At 33.7% G+C, this 24,419-nt stretch overlaps 1 protein-coding gene across 2 annotated transcripts in view; it reads left to right on the forward strand.

The window, feature by feature from the left end:
- The window catches only part of LOC139960861 (uncharacterized), a 165,069-nt gene that overhangs the window by 99,005 nt on the left and 41,645 nt on the right, over positions 1-24,419 (forward strand). For both annotated transcript variants that reach the window (XM_071959499.1, XM_071959500.1), the window contains exons 22-29: positions 938-1,072; positions 1,850-1,978; positions 6,299-6,433; positions 10,357-10,545; positions 12,006-12,104; positions 12,938-13,057; positions 13,978-14,142; positions 22,867-22,944. In XM_071959499.1, coding sequence (XP_071815600.1) covers positions 938-1,072; positions 1,850-1,978; positions 6,299-6,433; positions 10,357-10,545; positions 12,006-12,104; positions 12,938-13,057; positions 13,978-14,142; positions 22,867-22,944 — 1,050 coding nt within the window. The remainder of the gene's footprint in view (positions 1-937; positions 1,073-1,849; positions 1,979-6,298; positions 6,434-10,356; positions 10,546-12,005; positions 12,105-12,937; positions 13,058-13,977; positions 14,143-22,866; positions 22,945-24,419) is intronic.

Raw genomic sequence — 24,419 nt, forward strand, 5'->3', positions numbered from 1 at the left:
AATCATTACCTTAAACAGCATCCAATGATCCAATTAAAAATCTGAATCATTACTTGAAACATCAGCTGAACAATAACCTTAATCATCAATTTAAGATCTGAATCATTATTTAAACATCTGAATCATCACCTTAAACAGCATCCAATGATCCAATTCAAAATATTAATCATCACTTTAAACATCAGTTGAAAATACCCTTAACCATCCAAGTTAAAAATCTGAATCATTATTTAAGCATCATCTGAATCATCACCTTAAACAATATCCAATGATCCAATTCAAAATATTAATAATCAATTTAAACATCTGAATCATCATCTGATTCATAATGTTAATCATCCAAGTAAAAATCTGAATCATTATTTAAACAACTGAATCATCACCTTAAACAGCATCCAATGATCCAATTCAAAATATTAATCATAATTACTTGAAACATCAGCTGAACAATAACCTTAATCATCAATTTAAGATCTGAATCATTTTTTAACATCTGAATCATCACCTTAAACAGCATCCAATGATCCAATTAAAAATCTGAATCATTACTTGAAACATCAGCTGAACAATAACCTTAATCATCAATTTAAGATCTGAATCATTATTTAAACATCTGAATCATCACCTTAAACAGCATCCAATGATCCAGTACAAAATCTGAATCATCCCAGTAAAAAAGTGGATCATCACATTGAACGTTTGCTGAATCATCACCTTAAACATCATTCAAATTACAAACTGAATCATTACCTTAAAAATCATCTGTTTCATCCCAACTAATATCTGAATCATTGTCTAATTCATTCAATGCATAGCTGTTTATTATTCACTGTGCTTAAAATGTTTGGATATTATTTATGAAACAATTGCTCATCAGTGAACCTTTATTAAGAAATTTGATTCTCAACTTTTTTATTTATTTGTCTGTTTGTTAAAGGTTGACCTTCTGAGTAGACAAGAAGCTACACTAGCAGCTCAGAGAGCTGATCTTGAAAGTCACCTCAGAACTTCAAAGAATGCCCTGGAGGATAAGCAAAGAGATGCAGAGCGGTTACAGGAGCACCTTCAGCAGGTACTTTTACTTTCAACAGCTAGTATAGTCTATATGATTTATATAATACCAAATCCAGAATGCAAGCTGCCATCTTGATGTGCATTTATTACCAAGAGTATCTCCTGCAAGTTAAGATGTCATTCACGTAACAATGGAAGTTGCCATGATATTCTGAAGCTGAAAGAATTTATATTATCTGGGGATTCTCAAATCTACAGCAAAACTCTTGTTACCTGCACAATAAACCCTTCTAACTTCTCTTTCACAAAACTAGAAGCACAGTCTAGCTGGGTTGCCCCAAACAATCCCTCCTATCTTGTCTTTCACAAAATTGAAAGCACAGTTTTTTCTGGTATTGCAAACAATACCTCCTACTTGTCTTCCTCAAAGTTGAAACAAACATTGTTAGCTGGCATAAAGAACTCGTTCTCTCTTCTCTTTCACCAAAATAACGTTAAGTCATGTCAGGGGTGGCACACAGAAACCTTTTATTTCTGTTTCTCTGTTGTTCAGAGGTGGCAATTGCCTGTAACAATGTTAGGAGGTTTTCTTTGGCTTTTGACATTTTTCGACCTTTCTTTGCTGTTAATTTGTCTGGTTGCTTATTATACACCATTTTTCCTATATGTGTCAACCATGTTTTAATTTCACATATGTTAAACAGATTGAGTTTGAAGCAAAAGGCATTATTGATTTGCTAATTTGGAAACTGTAGTGTACTATATTGAATTGTTAGACTACATTCTTCTCATGTCTCATGTAAATGTTTGCTTTCTTTTCTGTTCACTACTTAAGACATCCAATGATCTTTCTGAGGCTCAAACAAAAGCATCTTCTTTGGAGGGAGAGAAACAAACACTTCAAGATTCTCTGCTATCATCTCAACATGACTGTGCACTACTCAAGACAGACATCAAGAATAAAGTAAGACATGAAAGATACAAATATCTGTGTGTTTATGTCACCTGTAACATTGTACTTCAATAGTTTTCCAAACTGCAACATTTGTGTGCCCATGCAGTAGTCACTGCATGTTATGCAAACTGAAGATATATGTAAAGCACAATTGTAAATAGCTGTAGAGCGTTTTCTTTGGTAGTAAATGTGAGTAACAGGTTGCAAACTTGAGTTGGATCATACACATGAAAGAAATACAGGTGATTAACCAGTGTGTCTCAAGGCTAACATTAGGTCTCAGATCTCAGTTCTAAACCTAGTTATATCTTATGCGATAGGCCCATTGGTATATATTATGCAAGGTTCTTGTAGACCAAGGTACATATGGAGAGTCTTAAAGACCTAGTTATATCTTATGCAATAGTCCCATTGGTATACATTATACAGGTTCTTGCAGACCAAGGTACATGTACAAGAGTCTTATAGACCTAGTTATATCTTATGCAATAGTCCCATTGGTATATATTATGCAAGGTTCTTGTAGACCAAGGTACATATGGAGAGTCTTATAGACCTAGTTATATCTTGTGCAAGAGCCCCATTGGTATATATTATGGGAGGTTCTCTCAGACCTAGGTACATCTGGAGAGTCTTAGATACCTAGTTATGCAAGATACTCATTGGTATATATTATGGGAGGTTCTTGCAGACCAAGGTACATGTACAAGAGTCTTATATACCTAGTTATATCTTATGCAAGATTCCCATTGGTATATGCGAGGTTCTTGCAGACCAAGGTAATTGTACAAGAGTCTTGTAGACCAAGGTAATATTGTGATTACAGGATGGGCTCCTGGTAATTTTGAATAGATAGTAGTGTTGGTGGATCTTGCCCTGGGGGTTGATTAAGTGTTAGGTTTAGCCCTTATCCCTAACCCTAAGAGACTAGAAAGTCTATGAATACACAAATAGCTGATCACTATAAATAAACAAATAAAGAAAGTTTCAGTTGATTTATTCTCTTACAAATTAAGGCTGAATGGATGATGATAGTAAAATAAAAGATAAAATCAAGTGGTAAAGTTATATGACCGTAACTTTAAAGAAAAATATGGTATTTTTTAGTACCTTGCTCCAAAGAGCCAATCAAAAGACAGTGCAACCAACTCATTTCCAGGTAAGCAACACCTATGTGTACCCTATCAAAGTAAACACATGTTGTCTAGAAATGAACACTTGCATGCTAAAATCTCATTGCTCTAGGACTAAATGTAGGTCATCGTGAAAACAATTTGTTAACTTTTTATATATTTGAACAGATGAATAGACATGTTACCTGGGATGCATCTAATATAACTATGTTCCATAATATTACATGACAGTACATGTATGCAACTATGAGAATCTTGTAGACCAAGGGACATCCAACAGAGCATTGTAGGCCTGCTATAATACATTCCCACCAAAAGTCTTGTTTGTAAGTCTGGGTAATGTCTTCTCTTCTTCATAGCTGAAATTTCTGTCAACAGTTTCAAATTGCTTCTGTAATTTGTCTACCCTTGTACAAATTTAATTTGAATTGCACAGGCAGTGATCGGTCAGTTTTGAGAGTAGTTTGTCAAAAGTATGTAGTTTATTGAAGGTAGGTTATACTCCTTCTTTGTACTTCTTTTACAGATATCAATGAATACATTTGAAACCTAGAAAACAAACATTGCATTGCCAAATGTAACCATTAAACATTTCGTACTTGGATTTTGGAGGGATATAAAAACCAAAAGTAGAATAAGCACTGGCACAGATATTTTCAAACTTTGGGTTTAATAGGCAAATTCCTGATCTGTTTAACATAGAATTATTGATGCTCTAGCTCACATACAGTGTTGTAAAATTGATAAAATTAGATACAATTTTGGCTGTTCTCAGGACAAGTGGATGAATCAGTATGGGATATGTGCTAGCTTAATACTTACAGTGATTGTAGCAACTAAACATACTTACATTGTCACTGTAATGCAGGTGTAATCCATTCAGCAGTTTGTGATATGTGCAAGCTTACTTTAATACATGTATTATTCTTAACTACTAAGAAATACAAACATTGTTGTTGAGCAGTAGTAGTGGCTGAATCAGTATGGGATATGTGCTAGCTTAATACTTACAGTGATTGTAGCAACTAAACATACTTACATTGTTGCTGTAATGCAGGTGTAATCCATTCAGCAGTTTGTGATCTGTGCAAGCCTACTTTAATACATGTATTATTCTTAAATACTAAGAAATACAAACATTGTTGTTGAGCAGTAGTAGTGGCTGAAGCAGTATGGGATATGTGCCAGCAATACCTTCAGTGATTGTAGCAACTAAACATACTTTTATTGGCACTGTAATGCAGGTGTAATCCATTCAGCAGTTTGTGATATGTGCAAGCTTACTTTAATACATGTATTATTCTTAACTACTAAGAAATACAAACATTGTTTTTGTGCAGTAGTAGTGGATGAATCAGTATGGGATATGTGCCAGCAATACCTTCAGTGATTGTAGCAACTAAACATACTTTTATTGGCACTGTAATGCAGGTGTAATCCATTCAGCAGTTTGTGATATGTGCAAGCTTACTTTAATACATGTATTATTCTTAACTACTAAGAAATACAAACATTGTTTTTGTGCAGTAGTAGTGGATGAATCAGTATGGGATATGTGCTAGCTTAATACTTACAGTGATTGTAGCAACTAAACATACTTACATTGTCACTGTAATGCAGGTGTAATCCATTCAGCAGTTTGTGATATGTGCAAGCTTACTTTAATACATGTATTATTCTTAACTACTAAGAAATACAAACATTGTTGCTGAGCAGTAGTAGTGGCTGAATCAGTATGGGATATGTGCTAGCTTAATACTTACAGTGATTGTAGCAACTAAACATACTTACATTGTTGCTATAATGCAGGTGTAATCCATTCAGCAGTTTGTGATCTGTGCAAGCCTACTTTAATACATGTATTATTCTTAAATACTAAGAAATACAAACATTGTTGTTGAGCAGTAGTAGTGGCTGAAGCAGTATGGGATATGTGCCAGCAATACCTTCAGTGATTGTAGCAACTAAACATACTTTTATTGGCACTGTAATGCAGGTGTAATCCATTCAGCAGTTTGTGATATGTGCAAGCTTACTTTAATACATGTATTATTCTTAACTACTAAGAAATACAAACATTGTTTTTGTGCAGTAGTAGTGGATGAATCAGTATGGGATATGTGCCAGCAATACCTTCAGTGATTGTAGCAACTAAACATACTTTTATTGGCACTGTAATGCAGGTGTAATCCATTCAGCAGTTTGTGATATGTGCAAGCTTACTTTAATACATGTATTATTCTTAACTACTAAGAAATACAAACATTGTTTTGTGCAGTACTGGTGGATGAATCAGTATGGGATATGTGCTAGCTTAATACTTACAGTGATTGTAGCAACTAAACATACTTACATTGTCACTGTAATGCAGGTGTAATCCATTCAGCAGTTTGTGATTTGTACAAGCTTACTTTAATACATGTATTATTCTTAGCTACTAAGAAATACAAACATTGTTTTTGTGCAGTAGTAGTGGATGAATCAGTATGGGATATGTGCTAGCTTAATACTTACAGTGATTGTAGCAACTAAACATACTTACATTGTCACTGTAATGCAGGTGTAGTGGATGAAGCAGTATGGGATATGTTCCAGCTTCTTTTAATATTGTGTTGTAGTTACTAAGACAGACTTACATTGTTGCTTTTGTGCAGGTGTAAAGGATGGAAGCTTTCTTTCAGTTTTGTAGCTTTCTGCTGTATATAAACAGCACCTGTGAACAATAGCCACACCAGACCAGCTACTAGACCTTACATTGTTGCTATTGTGGAAGTGTAATGTGCAGCAGTATGAGATATGTTCAAGTTAACTTTAATACAGTGTTGCAGCTAATCAATCATACTAACATTGTTGCTATTGTGGAAGTGTAATGGATGCAGCAGTATGGGATATATTCAAGCTAACTTTAATACAGTGTTGCAGCTACTCAATCACACTTACATTGTTGCTTTCTTGGAAGTGTAATGGATGTAGCAGTATTGGATTTGTTCAAACTTACTTTAAAACAGAGTTGTAGCTACTCAACCATACTATCATTGCTGCTTTACAGTGTTGTAGATAATAAATATACTTTGTTGCTATCGTGCAGCTGTAGTGGATTTGGAAGTGTGCCATGTGTTGGTTTGCTTACAGTGTTGTATCATACTGGATAGATTTATGTGTATGAAATGTCACTCAAACTAATTTTCTTTTGTAGGACAATTTGCTGTCAACATTAGAGATGAGTAAGACAACACAGAAAGCTGAATTTGATGGCCAGATTCAACGGTTACAGTGTGAATTATCTACAAAATCTCAAGAAGTAAAGGATTTGAAGGACAAATTTGACACGGTATGTACAGAATTTAACTTAAACAACAATGGTGTTTATGAATGATGAGATTCAAATGAGTTATGGAAATTTTAGAAAATCAAGAGGAGCATTATGTCTTCTCAAAAATACAATGAATAAGTGTAAAGGTCATGCAGCAGTGAATTATTAAGATAAATCACTGGTTGAAGTGAATGAGATTGTCAGTGTTAAGTTGCGATTTTTAAATTGGTTTAACACTTCTTATTAGTTTCACACTAGATTTTAAAGATTACTAGCAGTAAGTAGAACCCACAAAAACATAAGAAATGTGTTTTGAAGATTCTTCAAAGGTTGCTACTATTAGAAATTAACTGAAACTTGTGTGTACAGTGTGTTTTCCTTTGATAAAAAAGCAAATAGTATCATGTCAAATTCTGATGTGGCATTCCCATAATATTGTCACCTTCAGCAGAGTTACTACTGCACACATAAGGCTAAGTAGAGTTACTGCGATAAAACAATTCTTAGTAGAGTTACTGCTGTACAAACAATTCTAAGTAGAGTTACTGCTGTACAAACAATTCTAAGTAGAGTTACTACTGAACAAACAATTCTAAGTAGAGGTACTGCTTTATATACAATTCTAAGTACAGTTATTAATGTGCAAACAATTCTAAGTAAAGTTATTACTGGACAAACAATTCTAAGTAGAGTACTAAGTGTGTAAACAATTCTTAGTATAGTGATTAGTGGACTAACAAATATAAGTATAGTTATTACTGGACAAACAATTCTAAGTAGAGTAACTGCTGTATAAACAATTCTCTATAAAGAAATGAAAGTATAGTTTCTGCTGTATAAACAATTCTAAGTAGAGTTACTAACAATTCTAAGTATAGTTATTACTTGACAAACCATTCTAAGTGTAGTTACTGCTGTAGAAACATTTCTAAGTAGTGTTTTTATTGTATAAAGAAATCAAATTAGAGTTACTGCTGTAAAAACAATTCTAAGTAGTGTTTTTATTGTATAAAGAAATCAAAGAGAGTCACTGCTGTACAAACAATTCTAAGTAGAGTTAGTAGGATGAACAATTCTAAGTATAGTTATTACTGTATATAAACAAATCAAAAGTAGACTTACTGCTGAACAAATAGTTCCAGATAGAGTTACTGCTGTATTAACAATTCTAAGTAAAGTTATTACTGGACAAACAATTCTAAGTATAGTTATTACTGTACAAACAATTCTAAGTAGAGTAACTGCTGTATAAACAATTCTAACTAGTGTTACTACTGTATAAACAATTCTAAGAATAGGTATGACTGGACAAACAGTTCAAAGTAGACTTACTGCTGTACAAACAATACTAAGTAGACTTACTGCTGTACAAACAATTCTAAGTATAGTTACTACTGTATAAACAATTCTAAGTATAGTACTGGACAAACAGTTATAAGTATAGTTATTACTGGACAAACAATTCTAAGTATAGTTAGTACTGGACAAACAATTCTAAGTATAGTCACTGCTGTAAAAACAATTCTAAGTAGTGTTACTACTGTATAAAGAAATCAAAGTAGAGTTACTGCTGCATGAACAATTCTAAGTAGAGTTAACTACTGTAAAAACATTTCTAACTAGAGTTGCTACATTATAAACAATTCAAATTATAGATATTACTGGACAAACAACTCTAAAGTATAGTTATTACTGGACAAACAGTTGTAAGTATAGTTTCTGCTGTAAAAAACAATTCTAAGTAGAGTTACTACTGTATAAACAAATCAAAGTAGACTTACTGCTGTACAAACAATACTAAGTAGAGTTACTGCTGTATACACAATTCTAAGTATAGTTATTACTGGACAAACAATTCTAAGTATAGTTTAGTGCTGATAGTCGTAATCGATTAATCACCAGTAGTTGTGATTACACTTTGGAAGTTTGATTAATCACTCTCAAAACCTAAATTGTGATTATTCCACTACAAGCTAGCACTACACATAATCTGCTTTTGAAAAATAGACTAAGCTAGAAAACAACACTAAAGCAGTTCAATGTCAGCAAATATCGCAATAAGTATACAGGTTCTCATAATGCTATACTAGCACTGTGCTGTGTTAAAAATTGGCAAGCACATGCTCCGGTTAGATTCATGCATTTGCTTGTCAGTAATACGCTTGTTCTGAAGTGCAACATTCAGTCCTAGCAATAATTAATCATTGCACATAATCGCAAGTTCGTAACTTTTTAATCTTTTACGATTGCCAAAGTATTTGTCATTCCTTCAGACATGTTCACATTTATCAGATGTCTGATAGAGTGTGTTGATTGCGGTGTAGTTTCATTTCAATGTGAAAAATATGTGCCTGCTTGAGCTAGGCTAAAGCCTAGTCGAGAACGTTGAACGTCCTTCTACAGAAAACTCTTGCATACTGATCATAATACCGCTACAAGGTGTTACAACCATTTTTGCAATTTTTGCTTTTATTAGTGCTTGTAGTTGTAGTAGCCTTGTAGATTCATTCAAAAGTTTTTGATTTACTATGGATGATTTTAAGAAATGTAGGTTGAAACTTGTTCATAGTTTTGTTTCCAGGTAGATGTTTTAACATGATTTAGTCACCACGCGTGAAGACACGAAAGACCAAATAAGGACAGTGCACCATAGAGAAAGATTTGTTTTGACTATTTCTGCAATGTAAAAATGACTATGATGAGGTCATATTTGTAACCGAGTAATCGCGAGAAGAGCTATGCGATTACTCGACTACAAAAGAAAAGTTGACTATCAGCACTAGTATAGTTACTGAGCTGTAAAAACAATTCTAAGTATACTTTTTACTGGACAAACAATTGTAAGTATAGTTATTACTGGACAAACAATTCTAAGTATAGTTAGTACTGGACAAACAATTCTAAGTATAGTTACTGAGCTGTAAAAACAATTCTAAGTATACTTTTTACTGGACAAACAATTCTAAGTATAGTTATTACTGGACAAACAATTCTAAGTATAGTTATTACTGGACAAACAATTCTAAGTATAGTTACTGAGCTGTAAAAACAATTCTAAGTATACTTTTTACTGGACAAACAATTCTAAGTATAGTTACTGAGCTGTAAAAACAATTCTAAGTATACTTTTTACTGGACAAACAATTCTAAGTATAGTTATTACTGGACAAACAATTGTAAGTATAGTTATTTCTGTACAAACAATTCTAAGTATAGTTACTGCTGTAAAAACAATTCTAAGTATACTTTTTACTGGACAAACAATTCTAAGTATAGTTATTACTGGACAAACAATTCTAAGTATAGTTATTACTGGACAAACAATTCTAAGTATAGTTACTGAGCTGTAAAAACAATTCTAAGTATACTTTTTACTGGACAAACAATTCTAAGTATAGTTATTACTGGACAAACAATTGTAAGTATAGTTATTTCTGTACAAACAATTCTAAGTATAGTTACTGAGCTGTAAAAACAATTCTAAGTATACTTTTTACTGGACAAACAATTCTAAGTATAGTTATTACTGGACAAACAATTGTAAGTATAGTTATTTCTGGACAAGCAATTCTAAGTATAGTTACTGCTGTAAAAACAATTCTTATTAGTGTTACTACTGTATAGTTACTATTATGCTATCCTTTATTTTTCATTCCTCAGTCTATTAAAATTCATAATATAAAGTTTAAATGTTAAGAGTTTCTTTTCTTGCCATTTCTGTACAGCCTGCTGCTTTTAAATGTTTCTTTATTTTAAGTTTTACTTCTACTTCTTCTTTTATGTTTCATTGACTTGCGAGCACTGTAGTTTTCTATTAAGGATCAATAAAGTTATTCCTACTCTTACTCTTACTTACCGCACACAATTCCGCAGTAGAGCTACTACTGCATAAATCTCACTTTTAGTTCCTAGATATCAGTAATATTTCCTATTGTATGCAGAGTTTTGCTGACTTATCACACACTCAAAGTTTGCTAGATGCAAACAAGAAATTACTGGAGGACACAAAGCTAAAGCATGAAGAAGAGACAAATTTAAGAGAGAATACGGAGAAGGAGCTTAATGACTGTCAGTCGTTGCTGACCAAAACTGTGGAAACTTTGACAGGTCTAGAGGAGGAGCATGAGAAGGTATGAAACTAATAACTGATATGGGTGTTCTACATGAGAATCTACAAGGACGTGTTGTTTTGACCTAACCAAGAGTTAGGTTATCAGATATCAGATAATGCTCTAGAGACCTCATATCCCACATAGATGTTATGGATAAAAGGCTTCTCATTTGACCAAAAGCTACTTTAGATAACAATGCTACTGACCACCTTACCCACAGCTACTATAGATATGAATGCTGTTCCCTTGACCTCCTTACCCACAGCTACTATCGATATGAATGCTGTTCCCTTGACCATCTTACCCACAGCTACTATAGATATGAATGCTGTTCCCTTGACCTCCTTACCCACAGCTACTATAGATATGAATGTTGTTCCCTTGACCTCCTTACCCACAGCTACTATAGATATGAATGCTGTTCCCTCGACCTCCTTACCCATAGCTGCTATAGATATGAATGCTATTCCCTTGACCTCCTTACCCACAGCTGCTATAGATATGAATGCTATTCCCTTGACCTCCTTACCCACAGCTGCTATAGATATGAATGCTGTTCCCTTGACCTCCTTACCCACAGCTACTATAGATATGAATGCTGTTCCCTTGACCTCCTTACCCACATCTGCTATAGATATGAATGCTGTTCCCTTGACCTCCTTACCCACAGCTACTATAGATATGAATGCTGTTCCCTTGACCTCCTTACCCACATCTGCTATAGATATGAATGCTGTTCCCTTGACCTCCTTACCCACAGCTACTATAGATAGGAATGCTGTTCCCTTGACCTCCTTACACACATCTACTATAGATATGAATGCTGTTCCCTTGACCTCCTTACCCACATCTACTATAGATAGGAATGCTGTTTCTGTGACCTCCTTACCCACAGCTACTATAGATAGGAATGCTGTTCCCTTGACCTCCTTACCCACAGCTGCTATAGATATGAATGCTGTTCCCTTGACCTCCTTACCCACAGCTGCTATAGATATGAATGCTGTTCCCTTGACCTCCTTACCCACAGCTGCTATAGATAGGAATGCCGTTCCCTTGACCTCCTTACCCACAGCTGCTATAGATATGAATGCTGTTCCCTTGACCTCCTTACCCACAGCTACTATAGATATGAATGCTGTTCCCTTGACCTCCTTACCCATAGCTACTATACATATGGATGCTGTTTCTGTGACCTTCTGACCCATAGCTACTATAAATATCATGCCTCCCTAACAAAGCCATTTGCTTTCAATATAATAAAACATTCTTGCTTGTATCAAAATGATATGTTGATATTGAGTAATTTATGATTTATACAGTGTCAGTATCTTGAGAAAGTTGCTTACAATAATTATTAGGATACTTGATATTATTGCCTTTGACAACATATCTATTGCTCCAAATTCATCACCAATAACCATGAAACAATGCCACTGTGGTTTCTAGAGCTAACAGCTACAAGACATTTTTTTCAGATGAAACATGATCATTCAGTGTCTTTGGGAAGTCTGCAGCAGAAGAACTCAGAAAGGGAAGCGCTGTATGTTGCAGAGAAGAGCAGATTACAAACAGAGGTACTTTTCTACTTCTGTTGTCTTCTGTTGTGAATCATTTGAGAAATTAAGTAGTGAATTAGCAAAAAAAAGTTTTATTTGGAGTTTTTTTTTATATGAAAGAGAGAAAAGAATTTTTAACAAACTGTTTATCTATTGCAAAAATTCTTTGTAGGTAAATGTATAAATAAAAGGATGATGCCTGATGTTTTGATTCAGTAGAACTTCCTTCAGAGGCCAGATGACATGGACAAGTTGATTGGAACACCAAAGATTTGTGCACTAACTCCACATACACACACACACCAGTATCCACACCTCTGTAAAACTGTGCATCTAATCAAGTTGATTGGAACACCAAAGATTTGTGCACTAACTCCACATACACACACACCAGTATCCACACCTCTGTAAAACTGTGCATCCAATCAAGTTCTGCTTCTTCATTGCATTGCTCTAATGATTCATTACACAGAGATTGAGGTTGCATCTTATCTTTTGGGGTACATTGTGTTTCCATGTGACCTGTAATACAAGTTTACATCTCTTTGCATGTATTTCTTAAGGTTTTTAGAAGGAACAAAGATATCTAGGATGTAATACTGGGATTAATTTAAGCCTTCATACCCTCTGCAACTTTCTCCTAGTTAACTATATTATTACAATATATTTAATATTAATATGTTTTTGCTTACAAAAATGTAGTGTGCAATTATTATGATATATAATGTATAAAACACAATACTAATAAGAAAAATGTGCACACTAAGTGCTATAATAAAGGTACCTTACACATTGTCTCATTGGTTAATGCAAATACAAAGATTGTACTACATAAATTGAATGGTACTTAGATTCACAGCATTTCCAGTGAAAAATATGCCTTAGAAGAAAAGGTTAAAACTCTGAAGGCTGACTCTGTGCAATTGACTGCAGAATTTGGAACCTTGAATCAACAATTCCAAAAAGAGAAGGTAAGTTTGTAGCATAATGTTTGTTGTTAGGTTTTATAGTCTCAAGTTATTATCACTGAGCAGTAGCTTCTTTTCCTAGCATCTTTAAAGTAACTTTAATTTAACATTAAGGGATAATGAAGCCTATGAGTATCTAATATACAGAGCTAACATTGGTCTGGCCCCATCGTGATGCTTGTCTTGGCATTGTAGTGTAAAATAAACACAATACTTTGTGATGTCATATATATGCACAGCATATCTAACAGATGCATAATTTAGGACCCACCACATTTGAAATCACTGTTTCTTTCTTGAGTCATTTGATTTATGCATTAACAACAGTAAGACATCATAGATTATTACTCATCCAACTAAAGTGGATAATCTACAATATTTCTGAACTCACTTGACATAATATATGCTGTAAAGTTGTATCACCATGCTTTGGTACACAAGCCCGCTACAGTACTATTGTTTTAAATGTCAGGCTGGTCTAGTCTGTGAAGACTGAAAGGCAGCAAATGGAAACAATTAGAAGAAATAACTATCCTCTTCAAAATGTTTAGATAGCTTATACCTTTCAGATATAATTACTGGGAAAGACTGCCTTAATTTTTGGTTGTTAGGCTCAACTATGATTGACCAAATTAAATTGACTCAATTTATCTTTGTATTATGCAGTTATTTTGATGGTTGAAGTGCACATTCATAACATTGGTTATTTAACCTTATTTCATTTATTTGTCTGATTATAATAGAATTTGTGATTTCTGCACCAGAGACTGCCAATGTCATATGATGACACAGAACACTGGTTCTTTGAAATGATCCAAATATTGCTGACATGGGTGATTGCTGTAAGATACATATTGACAGTGAGCTTACTGAGAGCCACACTTTATAATGGATGAAGTTAGAGATTAATGGTTCATCAACAGGATTTAGTGGCTGAGAAGAACAGAGAGGGTAGTGAACTCACTCAAAGGGTGACTGACTTGGAGTCAAGCAAGGGTCAACTTGAAGAACAATTGAAGCAAGAAAAGACCACATCTGCTGCATTGAGACATCAGCATGCCGAAAAAGACATTAAACAAGCAGAACAGGTATTAAGGGAGCCTAAATCGATGGGGAATCCAAATCTGTAGCACAGATAGATAGATATATATATCTAATTCAATTACGCACTAAAAGTAATACAATAATTTAATGAATACTCATATATGAGAAAACCTGATAAACTGAAATGCTAATACTGCATTGAGACATCAGCATGCCGAAAATGACATTAAACAAGCAGAACAGGTATTAAGGGAGCCTAAATGCTGTATCATGTATATATAACATCGACAGTAGCACAGATAGATCAAATATTAGCATGTATGGACTTTAATTGATGTATCACAAACAAATGTAACATTAACATGTAGGGAGTTTAACTGCTGTATCACAGACAAGTTTAACATTGTAATTGCTGTATCACAGTCTAATGTAAAATTAACATACACAGAGTGTAATTGCTGTATTACAGAGAGATGTAACATTAACATGTAGGGAGTTTTATTGGTGTTTCATAGACAAATATACCATTAACATGCACAGAGTATAATTATTGTATTACAGACACATATAACATTACCAGGTAGGGTGTTTTAATAGCTGTTTCACAGACAAGTGTAACATTAACATACACAGAGTGTAATTGCTGTATCGCAGAGAGATGTAACATTAACATGTAGGGAGTTTTATTGGTGTTTCATAGACAAATATAATATTAACATGCACATAGTATAATGACTGTATTACAGACACATATAACATTACCAGGTAGGGTGTTTTAATAGCTGTTTCACAGACAAATGTAACATTAACATACACAGAGTATAATTACTGTATTACAGACACATATAACATTACCAGGTAGGGTGTTTTAATAGCTGTATCACAGTCTAATGTAACATTAACATACACAGAGTGTAATTGCTGTATCGCAGAGAGATGTAACATTAACATGTAGGGAGTTTTATTGGTGTTTCATAGACAAATATAATATTAACATGCACATAGTATAATGACTGTATTACAGACACATATAACATTACCAGGTAGGGTGTTTTAATAGCTGTTTCACAGACAAATGTAACATTAACATACACAGAGTGTAATTGCTGTATTACAGAGAGGTGTAACATTAACATGTAGGGAGTTTTATTGGTGTTTCATTGACAAATATACCATTAACATGCACAGAGTATAATGACTGTATTACAGACACATATAACATTACTAGGAAGGGTGTTTTAATAGCTGTTTCACAGACAAATGTAACATTAACATACACAGAGTATAATTGCTGTATTACAGAGAGGTGTAACATTAACATGTAGGGAGTTTTATTGGTGTTTCATTGACAAATATACCATTAACATGCACAGAGTATAATTATTGTATTACAGACACATATAACATTACCAGGAAGGGTGTTTTAATAGCTGTTTCACAGACAAATGTAACATTAACATACACAGAGTGTAATTGCTGTATTACAGAGAGGTGTAACATTAACATGTAGGGAGTTTTATTGGTGTTTCATAGACAAATATACCATTAACATGCACAGAGTATAATGACTGTATTACAGACACATATAACATTACCAGGAAGGGTGTTTTAATAGCTGTTTCACAGACAAATGTAACATTAACATACACAGAGTATAATTGCTGTATTACAGAGAGGTGTAACATTAGCATGTAGGGAGTTTTATTGGTGTTTCATAGACAAATATACCATTAACATGCACAGAGTATAATGACTGTATTACAGACACATATAACATTACCAGGAAGGGTGTTTTAATAGCTGTTTCACAGACAAATGTAACATTAACATACACAGAGTGTAATTGCTGTATTACAGAGAGGTGTAACATTAACATGTAGGGAGTTTTATTGGTGTTTCATAGACAAATATACCATTAACATGCACAGAGTATAATTATTGTATTACAGACACATATAACATTACCAGGTAGGGTGTTTTAATAGCTGTTTCACAGACAAATGTAACATTAACATACACAGAGTATAATTGCTGTATTACAGAGAGGTGTAACATTAGCATGTAGGGAGTTTTATTGGTGTTTCATAGACAAATATACCATTAACATGCACAGAGTATAATTACTGTATTACAGACACATATAACATTACCAGGAAGGGTGTTTTAATAGCTGTTTCACAGACAAATGTAACATTAACATACACAGAGTGTAATTGCTGTATTACAGAGAGGTGTAACATTAACATGTAGGGAGTTTTATTGGTGTTTCATTGACAAATATACCATTAACATGCACAGAGTATAATTACTGTATTACAGACACATATAACATTACCAGGAAGGGTGTTTTAATAGCTGTTTCACAGACAAATGTAACATTAACATACACAGAGTATAATTGCTGTATTACAGAGAGGTGTAACATTAGCATGTAGGGAGTTTTATTGGTGTTTCATAGACAAATATACCATTAACATGCACAGAGTATAATGACTGTATTACAGACACATATAACATTACCAGGAAGGGTGTTTTAATAGCTGTTTCACAGACAAATGTAACATTAACATACACAGAGTATAATTGCTGTATTACAGAGAGGTGTAACATTAGCATGTAGGGAGTTTTATTGGTGTTTCATAGACAAATATACCATTAACATGCACAGAGTATAATTATTGTATTACAGACACATATAACATTACTAGGAAGGGTGTTTTAATAGCTGTTTCACAGACAAATGTAACATTAACATACACAGAGTGTAATTGCTGTATTACAGAGAGGTGTAACATTAACATGTAGAGAGTTTTATTGGTGTTTCATTGACAAATATACCATTAACATGCACAGAGTATAATGACTGTATTACAGACACATATAACATTACTAGGAAGGGTGTTTTAATAGCTGTTTCACAGACAAATGTAACATTAACATACACAGAGTATAATTGCTGTATTACAGAGAGGTGTAACATTAGCATGTAGGGAGTTTTATTGGTGTTTCATAGACAAATATACCATTAACATGCACAGAGTATAATGACTGTATTACAGACACATATAACATTACTAGGAAGGGTGTTTTAATAGCTGTTTCACAGACAAATGTAACATTAACATACACAGAGTGTAATTGCTGTATTACAGAGAGGTGTAACATTAGCATGTAGGGAGTTTTATTGGTGTTTCATAGGGTGTTTTAATAGCTGTATCACAGTCTAATGTAACATTAACATACACAGAGTGTAATTGCTGTATTACAGAGAGGTGTAACATTAACATGTAGGGAGTTTTATTGGTGTTTCATAGACAAATATACCATTGACATGCACAGAGTATAATGACTGTATTACAGACACATATAACATTACTAGGAAGGGTGTTTTAATAGCTGTTTCACAGACAAATGTAACATTAACATACACAGAGTATAACTGCTGTATTACAGAGAGGTGTAACATTAACATGTAGGGAGTTTTATTGGTGTTTCATTGACAAATATACCATTAACATGCACAGAGTATAATGACTGTATTACAGACACATATAACATTACTAGGAAGGGTGTTTTAATAGCTGTTTCACAGACAAATGTAACATTAACATACACAGAGTATAATTGCTGTTATACAGAGAGGTGTAACATTAACATGTAGGGAGTTTTATTGGTGTTTCATTGACAAATATACCATTAACATGCACAGAGTATAATTATTGTATTACAGACACATATAACATTACCAGGAAGGGTGTTTTAATAGCTGTTTCACAGACAAATGTAACATTAACATACACAGAGTGTAATTGCTGTATTACAGAGAGGTGTAACATTAACATGTAGGGAGTTTTATTGGTGTTTCATAGACAAATATACCATTAACATGCACAGAGTATAATGACTGTATTACAGACACATATAACATTACCAGGAAGGGTGTTTTAATAGCTGTTTCACAGACAAATGTAACATTAACATACACAGAGTATAATTGCTGTATTACAGAGAGGTGTAACATTAGCATGTAGGGAGTTTTATTGGTGTTTCATAGACAAATATACCATTAACATGCACAGAGTATAATTACTGTATTACAGACACATATAACATTACCAGGAAGGGTGTTTTAATAGCTGTTTCACAGACAAATGTAACATTAACATACACAGAGTGTAATTGCTGTATTACAGAGAGGTGTAACATTAACATGTAGGGAGTTTTATTGGTGTTTCATAGACAAATATACCATTAACATGCACAGAGTATAATTATTGTATTACAGACACATATAACATTACCAGGTAGGGTGTTTTAATAGCTGTTTCACAGACAAATGTAACATTAACATACACAGAGTATAATTGCTGTATTACAGAGAGGTGTAACATTAGCATGTAGGGAGTTTTATTGGTGTTTCATAGACAAATATACCATTAACATGCACAGAGTATAATGACTGTATTACAGACACATATAACATTACTAGGAAGGGTGTTTTAATAGCTGTTTCACAGACAAATGTAACATTAACATACACAGAGTGTAATTGCTGTATTACAGAGAGGTGTAACATTAGCATGTAGGGAGTTTTATTGGTGTTTCATAGGGTGTTTTAATAGCTGTATCACAGTCTAATGTAACATTAACATACACAGAGTGTAATTGCTGTATTACAGAGAGGTGTAACATTAACATGTAGGGAGTTTTATTGGTGTTTCATAGACAAATATACCATTGACATGCACAGAGTATAATGACTGTATTACAGACACATATAACATTACTAGGAAGGGTGTTTTAATAGCTGTTTCACAGACAAATGTAACATTAACATACACAGAGTATAACTGCTGTATTACAGAGAGGTGTAACATTAACATGTAGGGAGTTTTATTGGTGTTTCATTGACAAATATACCATTAACATGCACAGAGTATAATGACTGTATTACAGACACATATAACATTACTAGGAAGGGTGTTTTAATAGCTGTTTCACAGACAAATGTAACATTAACATACACAGAGTATAATTGCTGTTATACAGAGAGGTGTAACATTAACATGTAGGGAGTTTTATTGGTGTTTCATTGACAAATATACCATTAACATGCACAGAGTATAATTATTGTATTACAGACACATATAACATTACCAGGAAGGGTGTTTTAATAGCTGTTTCACAGACAAATGTAACATTAACATACACAGAGTGTAATTGCTGTATTACAGAGAGGTGTAACATTAACATGTAGGGAGTTTTATTGGTGTTTCATAGACAAATATACCATTAACATGCACAGAGTATAATGACTGTATTACAGACACATATAACATTACCAGGAAGGGTGTTTTAATAGCTGTTTCACAGACAAATGTAACATTAACATACACAGAGTATAATTGCTGTATTACAGAGAGGTGTAACATTAGCATGTAGGGAGTTTTATTGGTGTTTCATAGACAAATATACCATTAACATGCACAGAGTATAATTACTGTATTACAGACACATATAACATTACCAGGAAGGGTGTTTTAATAGCTGTTTCACAGACAAATGTAACATTAACATACACAGAGTGTAATTGCTGTATTACAGAGAGGTGTAACATTAACATGTAGGGAGTTTTATTGGTGTTTCATAGACAAATATACCATTAACATGCACAGAGTATAATTATTGTATTACAGACACATATAACATTACCAGGTAGGGTGTTTTAATAGCTGTTTCACAGACAAATGTAACATTAACATACACAGAGTATAATTGCTGTATTACAGAGAGGTGTAACATTAGCATGTAGGGAGTTTTATTGGTGTTTCATAGACAAATATACCATTAACATGCACAGAGTATAATTACTGTATTACAGACACATATAACATTACCAGGAAGGGTGTTTTAATAGCTGTTTCACAGACAAATGTAACATTAACATACACAGAGTGTAATTGCTGTATTACAGAGAGGTGTAACATTAACATGTAGGGAGTTTTATTGGTGTTTCATAGACAAATATACCATTAACATGCACAGAGTATAATTACTGTATTACAGACACATATAACATTACCAGGTAGGGTGTTTTAATAGCTGTTTCACAGACAAATGTAACATTAACATACACAGAGTATAATTGCTGTATTACAGAGAGGTGTAACATTAGCATGTAGGGAGTTTTATTGGTGTTTCATAGACAAATATACCATTAACATGCACAGAGTATAATGACTGTATTACAGACACATATAACATTACCAGGTAGGGTGTTTTAATAGCTGTTTCACAGACAAATGTAACATTAACATACACAGAGTATAATTGCTGTATTACAGAGAGGTGTAACATTAGCATGTAGGGAGTTTTATTGGTGTTTCATAGACAAATATACCATTAACATGCACAGAGTATAATTATTGTATTACAGACACATATAACATTACCAGGAAGGGTGTTTTAATAGCTGTTTCACAGACAAATGTAACATTAACATACACAGAGTATAATTGCTGTATTACAGAGAGGTGTAACATTAGCATGTAGGGAGTTTTATTGGTGTTTCATAGACAAATATACCATTAACATGCACAGAGTATAATTATTGTATTACAGACACATATAACATTACTAGGAAGGGTGTTTTAATAGCTGTTTCACAGACAAATGTAACATTAACATACACAGAGTGTAATTGCTGTATTACAGAGAGGTGTAACATTAACATGTAGGGAGTTTTATTGGTGTTTCATTGACAAATATACCATTAACATGCACAGAGTATAATGACTGTATTACAGACACATATTACATTACTAGGAAGGGTGTTTTAATAGCTGTTTCACAGACAAATGTAACATTAACATACACAGAGTATAATTGCTGTATTACAGAGAGGTGTAACATTAGCATGTAGGGAGTTTTATTGGTGTTTCATAGACAAATATACCATTAACATGCACAGAGTATAATGACTGTATTACAGACACATATAACATTACTAGGAAGGGTGTTTTAATAGCTGTTTCACAGACAAATGTAACATTAACATACACAGAGTGTAATTGCTGCATTACAGAGAGGTGTAACATTAGCATGTAGGGAGTTTTATTGGTGTTTCATAGACAAATATACCATTAACATGCACAGAGTATAATGACTGTATTACAGACACATATAACATTACTAGGAAGGGTGTTTTAATAGCTGTTTCACAGACAAATGTAACATTAACATACACAGAGTATAATTGCTGTATTACAGAGAGGTGTAACATTAACATGTAGGGAGTTTTATTGGTGTTTCATTGACAAATATAATATTAACATGCACAGAGTATAATTATTGTATTACAGACACATATAACATTACCAGGTAGGGTGTTTTCCTTCTTTAAAATTCTGCCTGTGCACTCCTGCATTGATATGTTGGCTTAAGAAATCTCTGTAGGGTTATGTATTTTCATCATTCATTCATCCATTTATCTAAGGGGCTTATCTAGTAAACAGCCCCAAACGACATGTAAAAAAAAAAGGAAAAAAGAGGAGAAAAAAGTAAATAATGAACCCCAGCCAACCTACAAAGTACACAACCAACATTTGATCACAAATAATAACAACAGAAAAATGTGCTTCATAGGAAAAATTGATCAAAGTTATCATTTATCTTCATTTATCAACCTTGTTTACTCTGCCAACCCAAACTTCTCTCCTACTGCTTCTGTCTCCACATTCTGAAGAGCCTGTGTCCCAAGAAATAATAAGTTGAACAGTATATACAAACCATAGCTTCACATTGATGAAGAAGATACATGATGAAAGAGTGAGCACTGTTATTTATGGTTAGAGTATCTGGTAGTATGATACCATAGGATTGTTTGTGAGTGGTAGTATGAAGAAGATTGACACAGATGAGATCTGGTAGTATGATACCATAGGATTGTTTGTGAGTGGTAGTATGAAGAAGATTAGACACAGATGAGATCGGGTAGTATGATACCATAGGATTGTTTGTGAGTGGTAGTATGAAGAAGATTAGACACAGATGAGATCTGGTAGTATGATACCATAGGATTGTTTGTGAGTGGTAGTATGAAGAAGATTAGACACAGATGAGATCGGGTAGTATGATACCATAGGATTGTTTGTGAGTGGTAGTATGAAGAAGATTAGACACAGATGAGATCGGGTAGTATGATACCATAGGATTGTTTGTGAGTGGTAGTATGAAGAAGATTAGACACAGATGAGATATGGTAGTATGATACCATAGGATTGTTTGTGAGTGGTAGTATGAAGAAGATTAGACACAGATGAGATCTGGTAGTATGATACCATAGGATTGTTTGTGAGTGGTAGTATGAAGAAGATTAGACACAGATGAGATCTGGTAGTATGATACCATAGGATTGTTTGTGAGTGGTAGTATGAATAAGATTGACTCATACAGATAATGAACTGTTACACGACTTGAAATTTATAAGACCCAACTTGATACTCAATGTTAACAGGAATGATTACACACTTACCATATGGTCTACATTATAAGATATTAGTTATTGTGATGCTGAAGTCAGTTATTGTAATGAAGTAATTCACCTTAGGGTCTGTGTTATGAGGTAGTAGTTATCATGAACTGATTCGCTGTGTACTACATTGTAAATGTATTAATTATTGTGATAGAACGATACCCTACATGGTCTGTATTTTATGACAAAGTGATACACAATTCTATCTTCCATATTTGATGTATATTTGATGTAGGCTTCAAAGATGAAAGCATTAGAAGAAGCCATTCAGAAGAAGGATGATGCTCAGGCAGAAATTCAGAAAAAGGTTGAGGTAAGAAGATGCAGATATATTGCATATATGATATTTGCTGTTTAATCTTACTCATGCTGCTCCCAAATCTACCTTCCTCCCCTCATCCTGTTTGATATATTGACATCAAACCTGTCTAAGTTGTTGCATATTTCAGTCTTTGCTATTATTAGGTCACCAGTCATTTGGTGTCACGGCAGGTCTAACAGTACAAGACATCAGTACTCATCTGGGCTACAGTACTCATCTAGGAACTTGAACTTTTCTTGGGAAATAACACTCATCTAGGGAAATAACACTCATCTAGGAAAAGAGTACCCATCTAGGAGCTAGTACTCATCTAGGAACTAGTACTCATCTAGGGCATTGATACTCATCTGGGCAATAATTCTAATCTAGGGAAATAACACTCATCTAGGGAAATAGTACCCATCTAGGAACTAGCACTCATCAAGGAACTATTACTCATCTAGGAACTAGTACTCATCTAGGGCATTAATACTCATCTGAGCAATAATTCTAATCTAGGGAAATAACACTCATCTAGGGAAATAGTACCTATCTAGGAACTAGTACTCATCTGGGAACTAGTACTCATCTAGGGCATTGATACTCATCTGGGCAATAATTCTAATCTAGGGAAATAACACTCATCTAGGGAAATAGTACCCATCTAAGAACTAGTACTCATCTAGTAACTAGTACTCATCTAGGAACTAGTACTCATCTAGGGCAATGATACTCATCTGGGCAATAATTCTCATCTAGGGAAATAACATCCATCTTGGGAAATAGCTAATAGTACTCATCTACTGTATGGAAAAGTACTCATGTATGGAAAGTACTCATCTATGGAAACATACTCATCTATGGAATAGCATTCATCTATGGAAAAAGTACTCATCTATGAAAAAGTACTTGTCTATGGAAAAAGTACTCATCTATGGAAAAAGTACTCATCATTGGAAAAGTGCTCATCTATATAAAAGTGCTCATCTATGGAAAAGTACTCATCTATGGAGAAGGACTCATCTAGGGCAATGGTACTCATCTAGGTAATAGTACTGATATATGGAAAAGTACTCATCTATGGAAAGTACTCATCTATGGAAAAGTACTCCTGTATGGAAAAGTACTCATCTATGGAATAGTATTCATCTAGGGCAATAATACTCATGTAGGTAATAGTACTCATCTATGGAAAAAGTACTCATCTATGAAAAAGTACTCATCTATGAAAAAGTACTCATCTATGGAAAAAGTACTCATCTATGGAAAAGTGCTCATCTATGGAAAAGTGCTCATCTATGGAAAAGTACTCATCTATGGAAAAGGACTCATCATTGGAAAGGTACTCATCCACGGAAAAGTACTCATCTATGGAAAGTATTCATCTATGAAAAAGTACTCATCTAGGGCAATGGTACTCATCTAGGGAAATGGTACTCATCTAGGTAATAGTACTGATATATGGAAAGTACTCATCTATGGAAAAA

This window comes from Apostichopus japonicus, chromosome 20 (genome assembly GCF_037975245.1).
Source record: "Apostichopus japonicus isolate 1M-3 chromosome 20, ASM3797524v1, whole genome shotgun sequence".
Lineage (NCBI taxonomy): Eukaryota > Metazoa > Echinodermata > Holothuroidea > Aspidochirotida > Stichopodidae > Apostichopus > Apostichopus japonicus.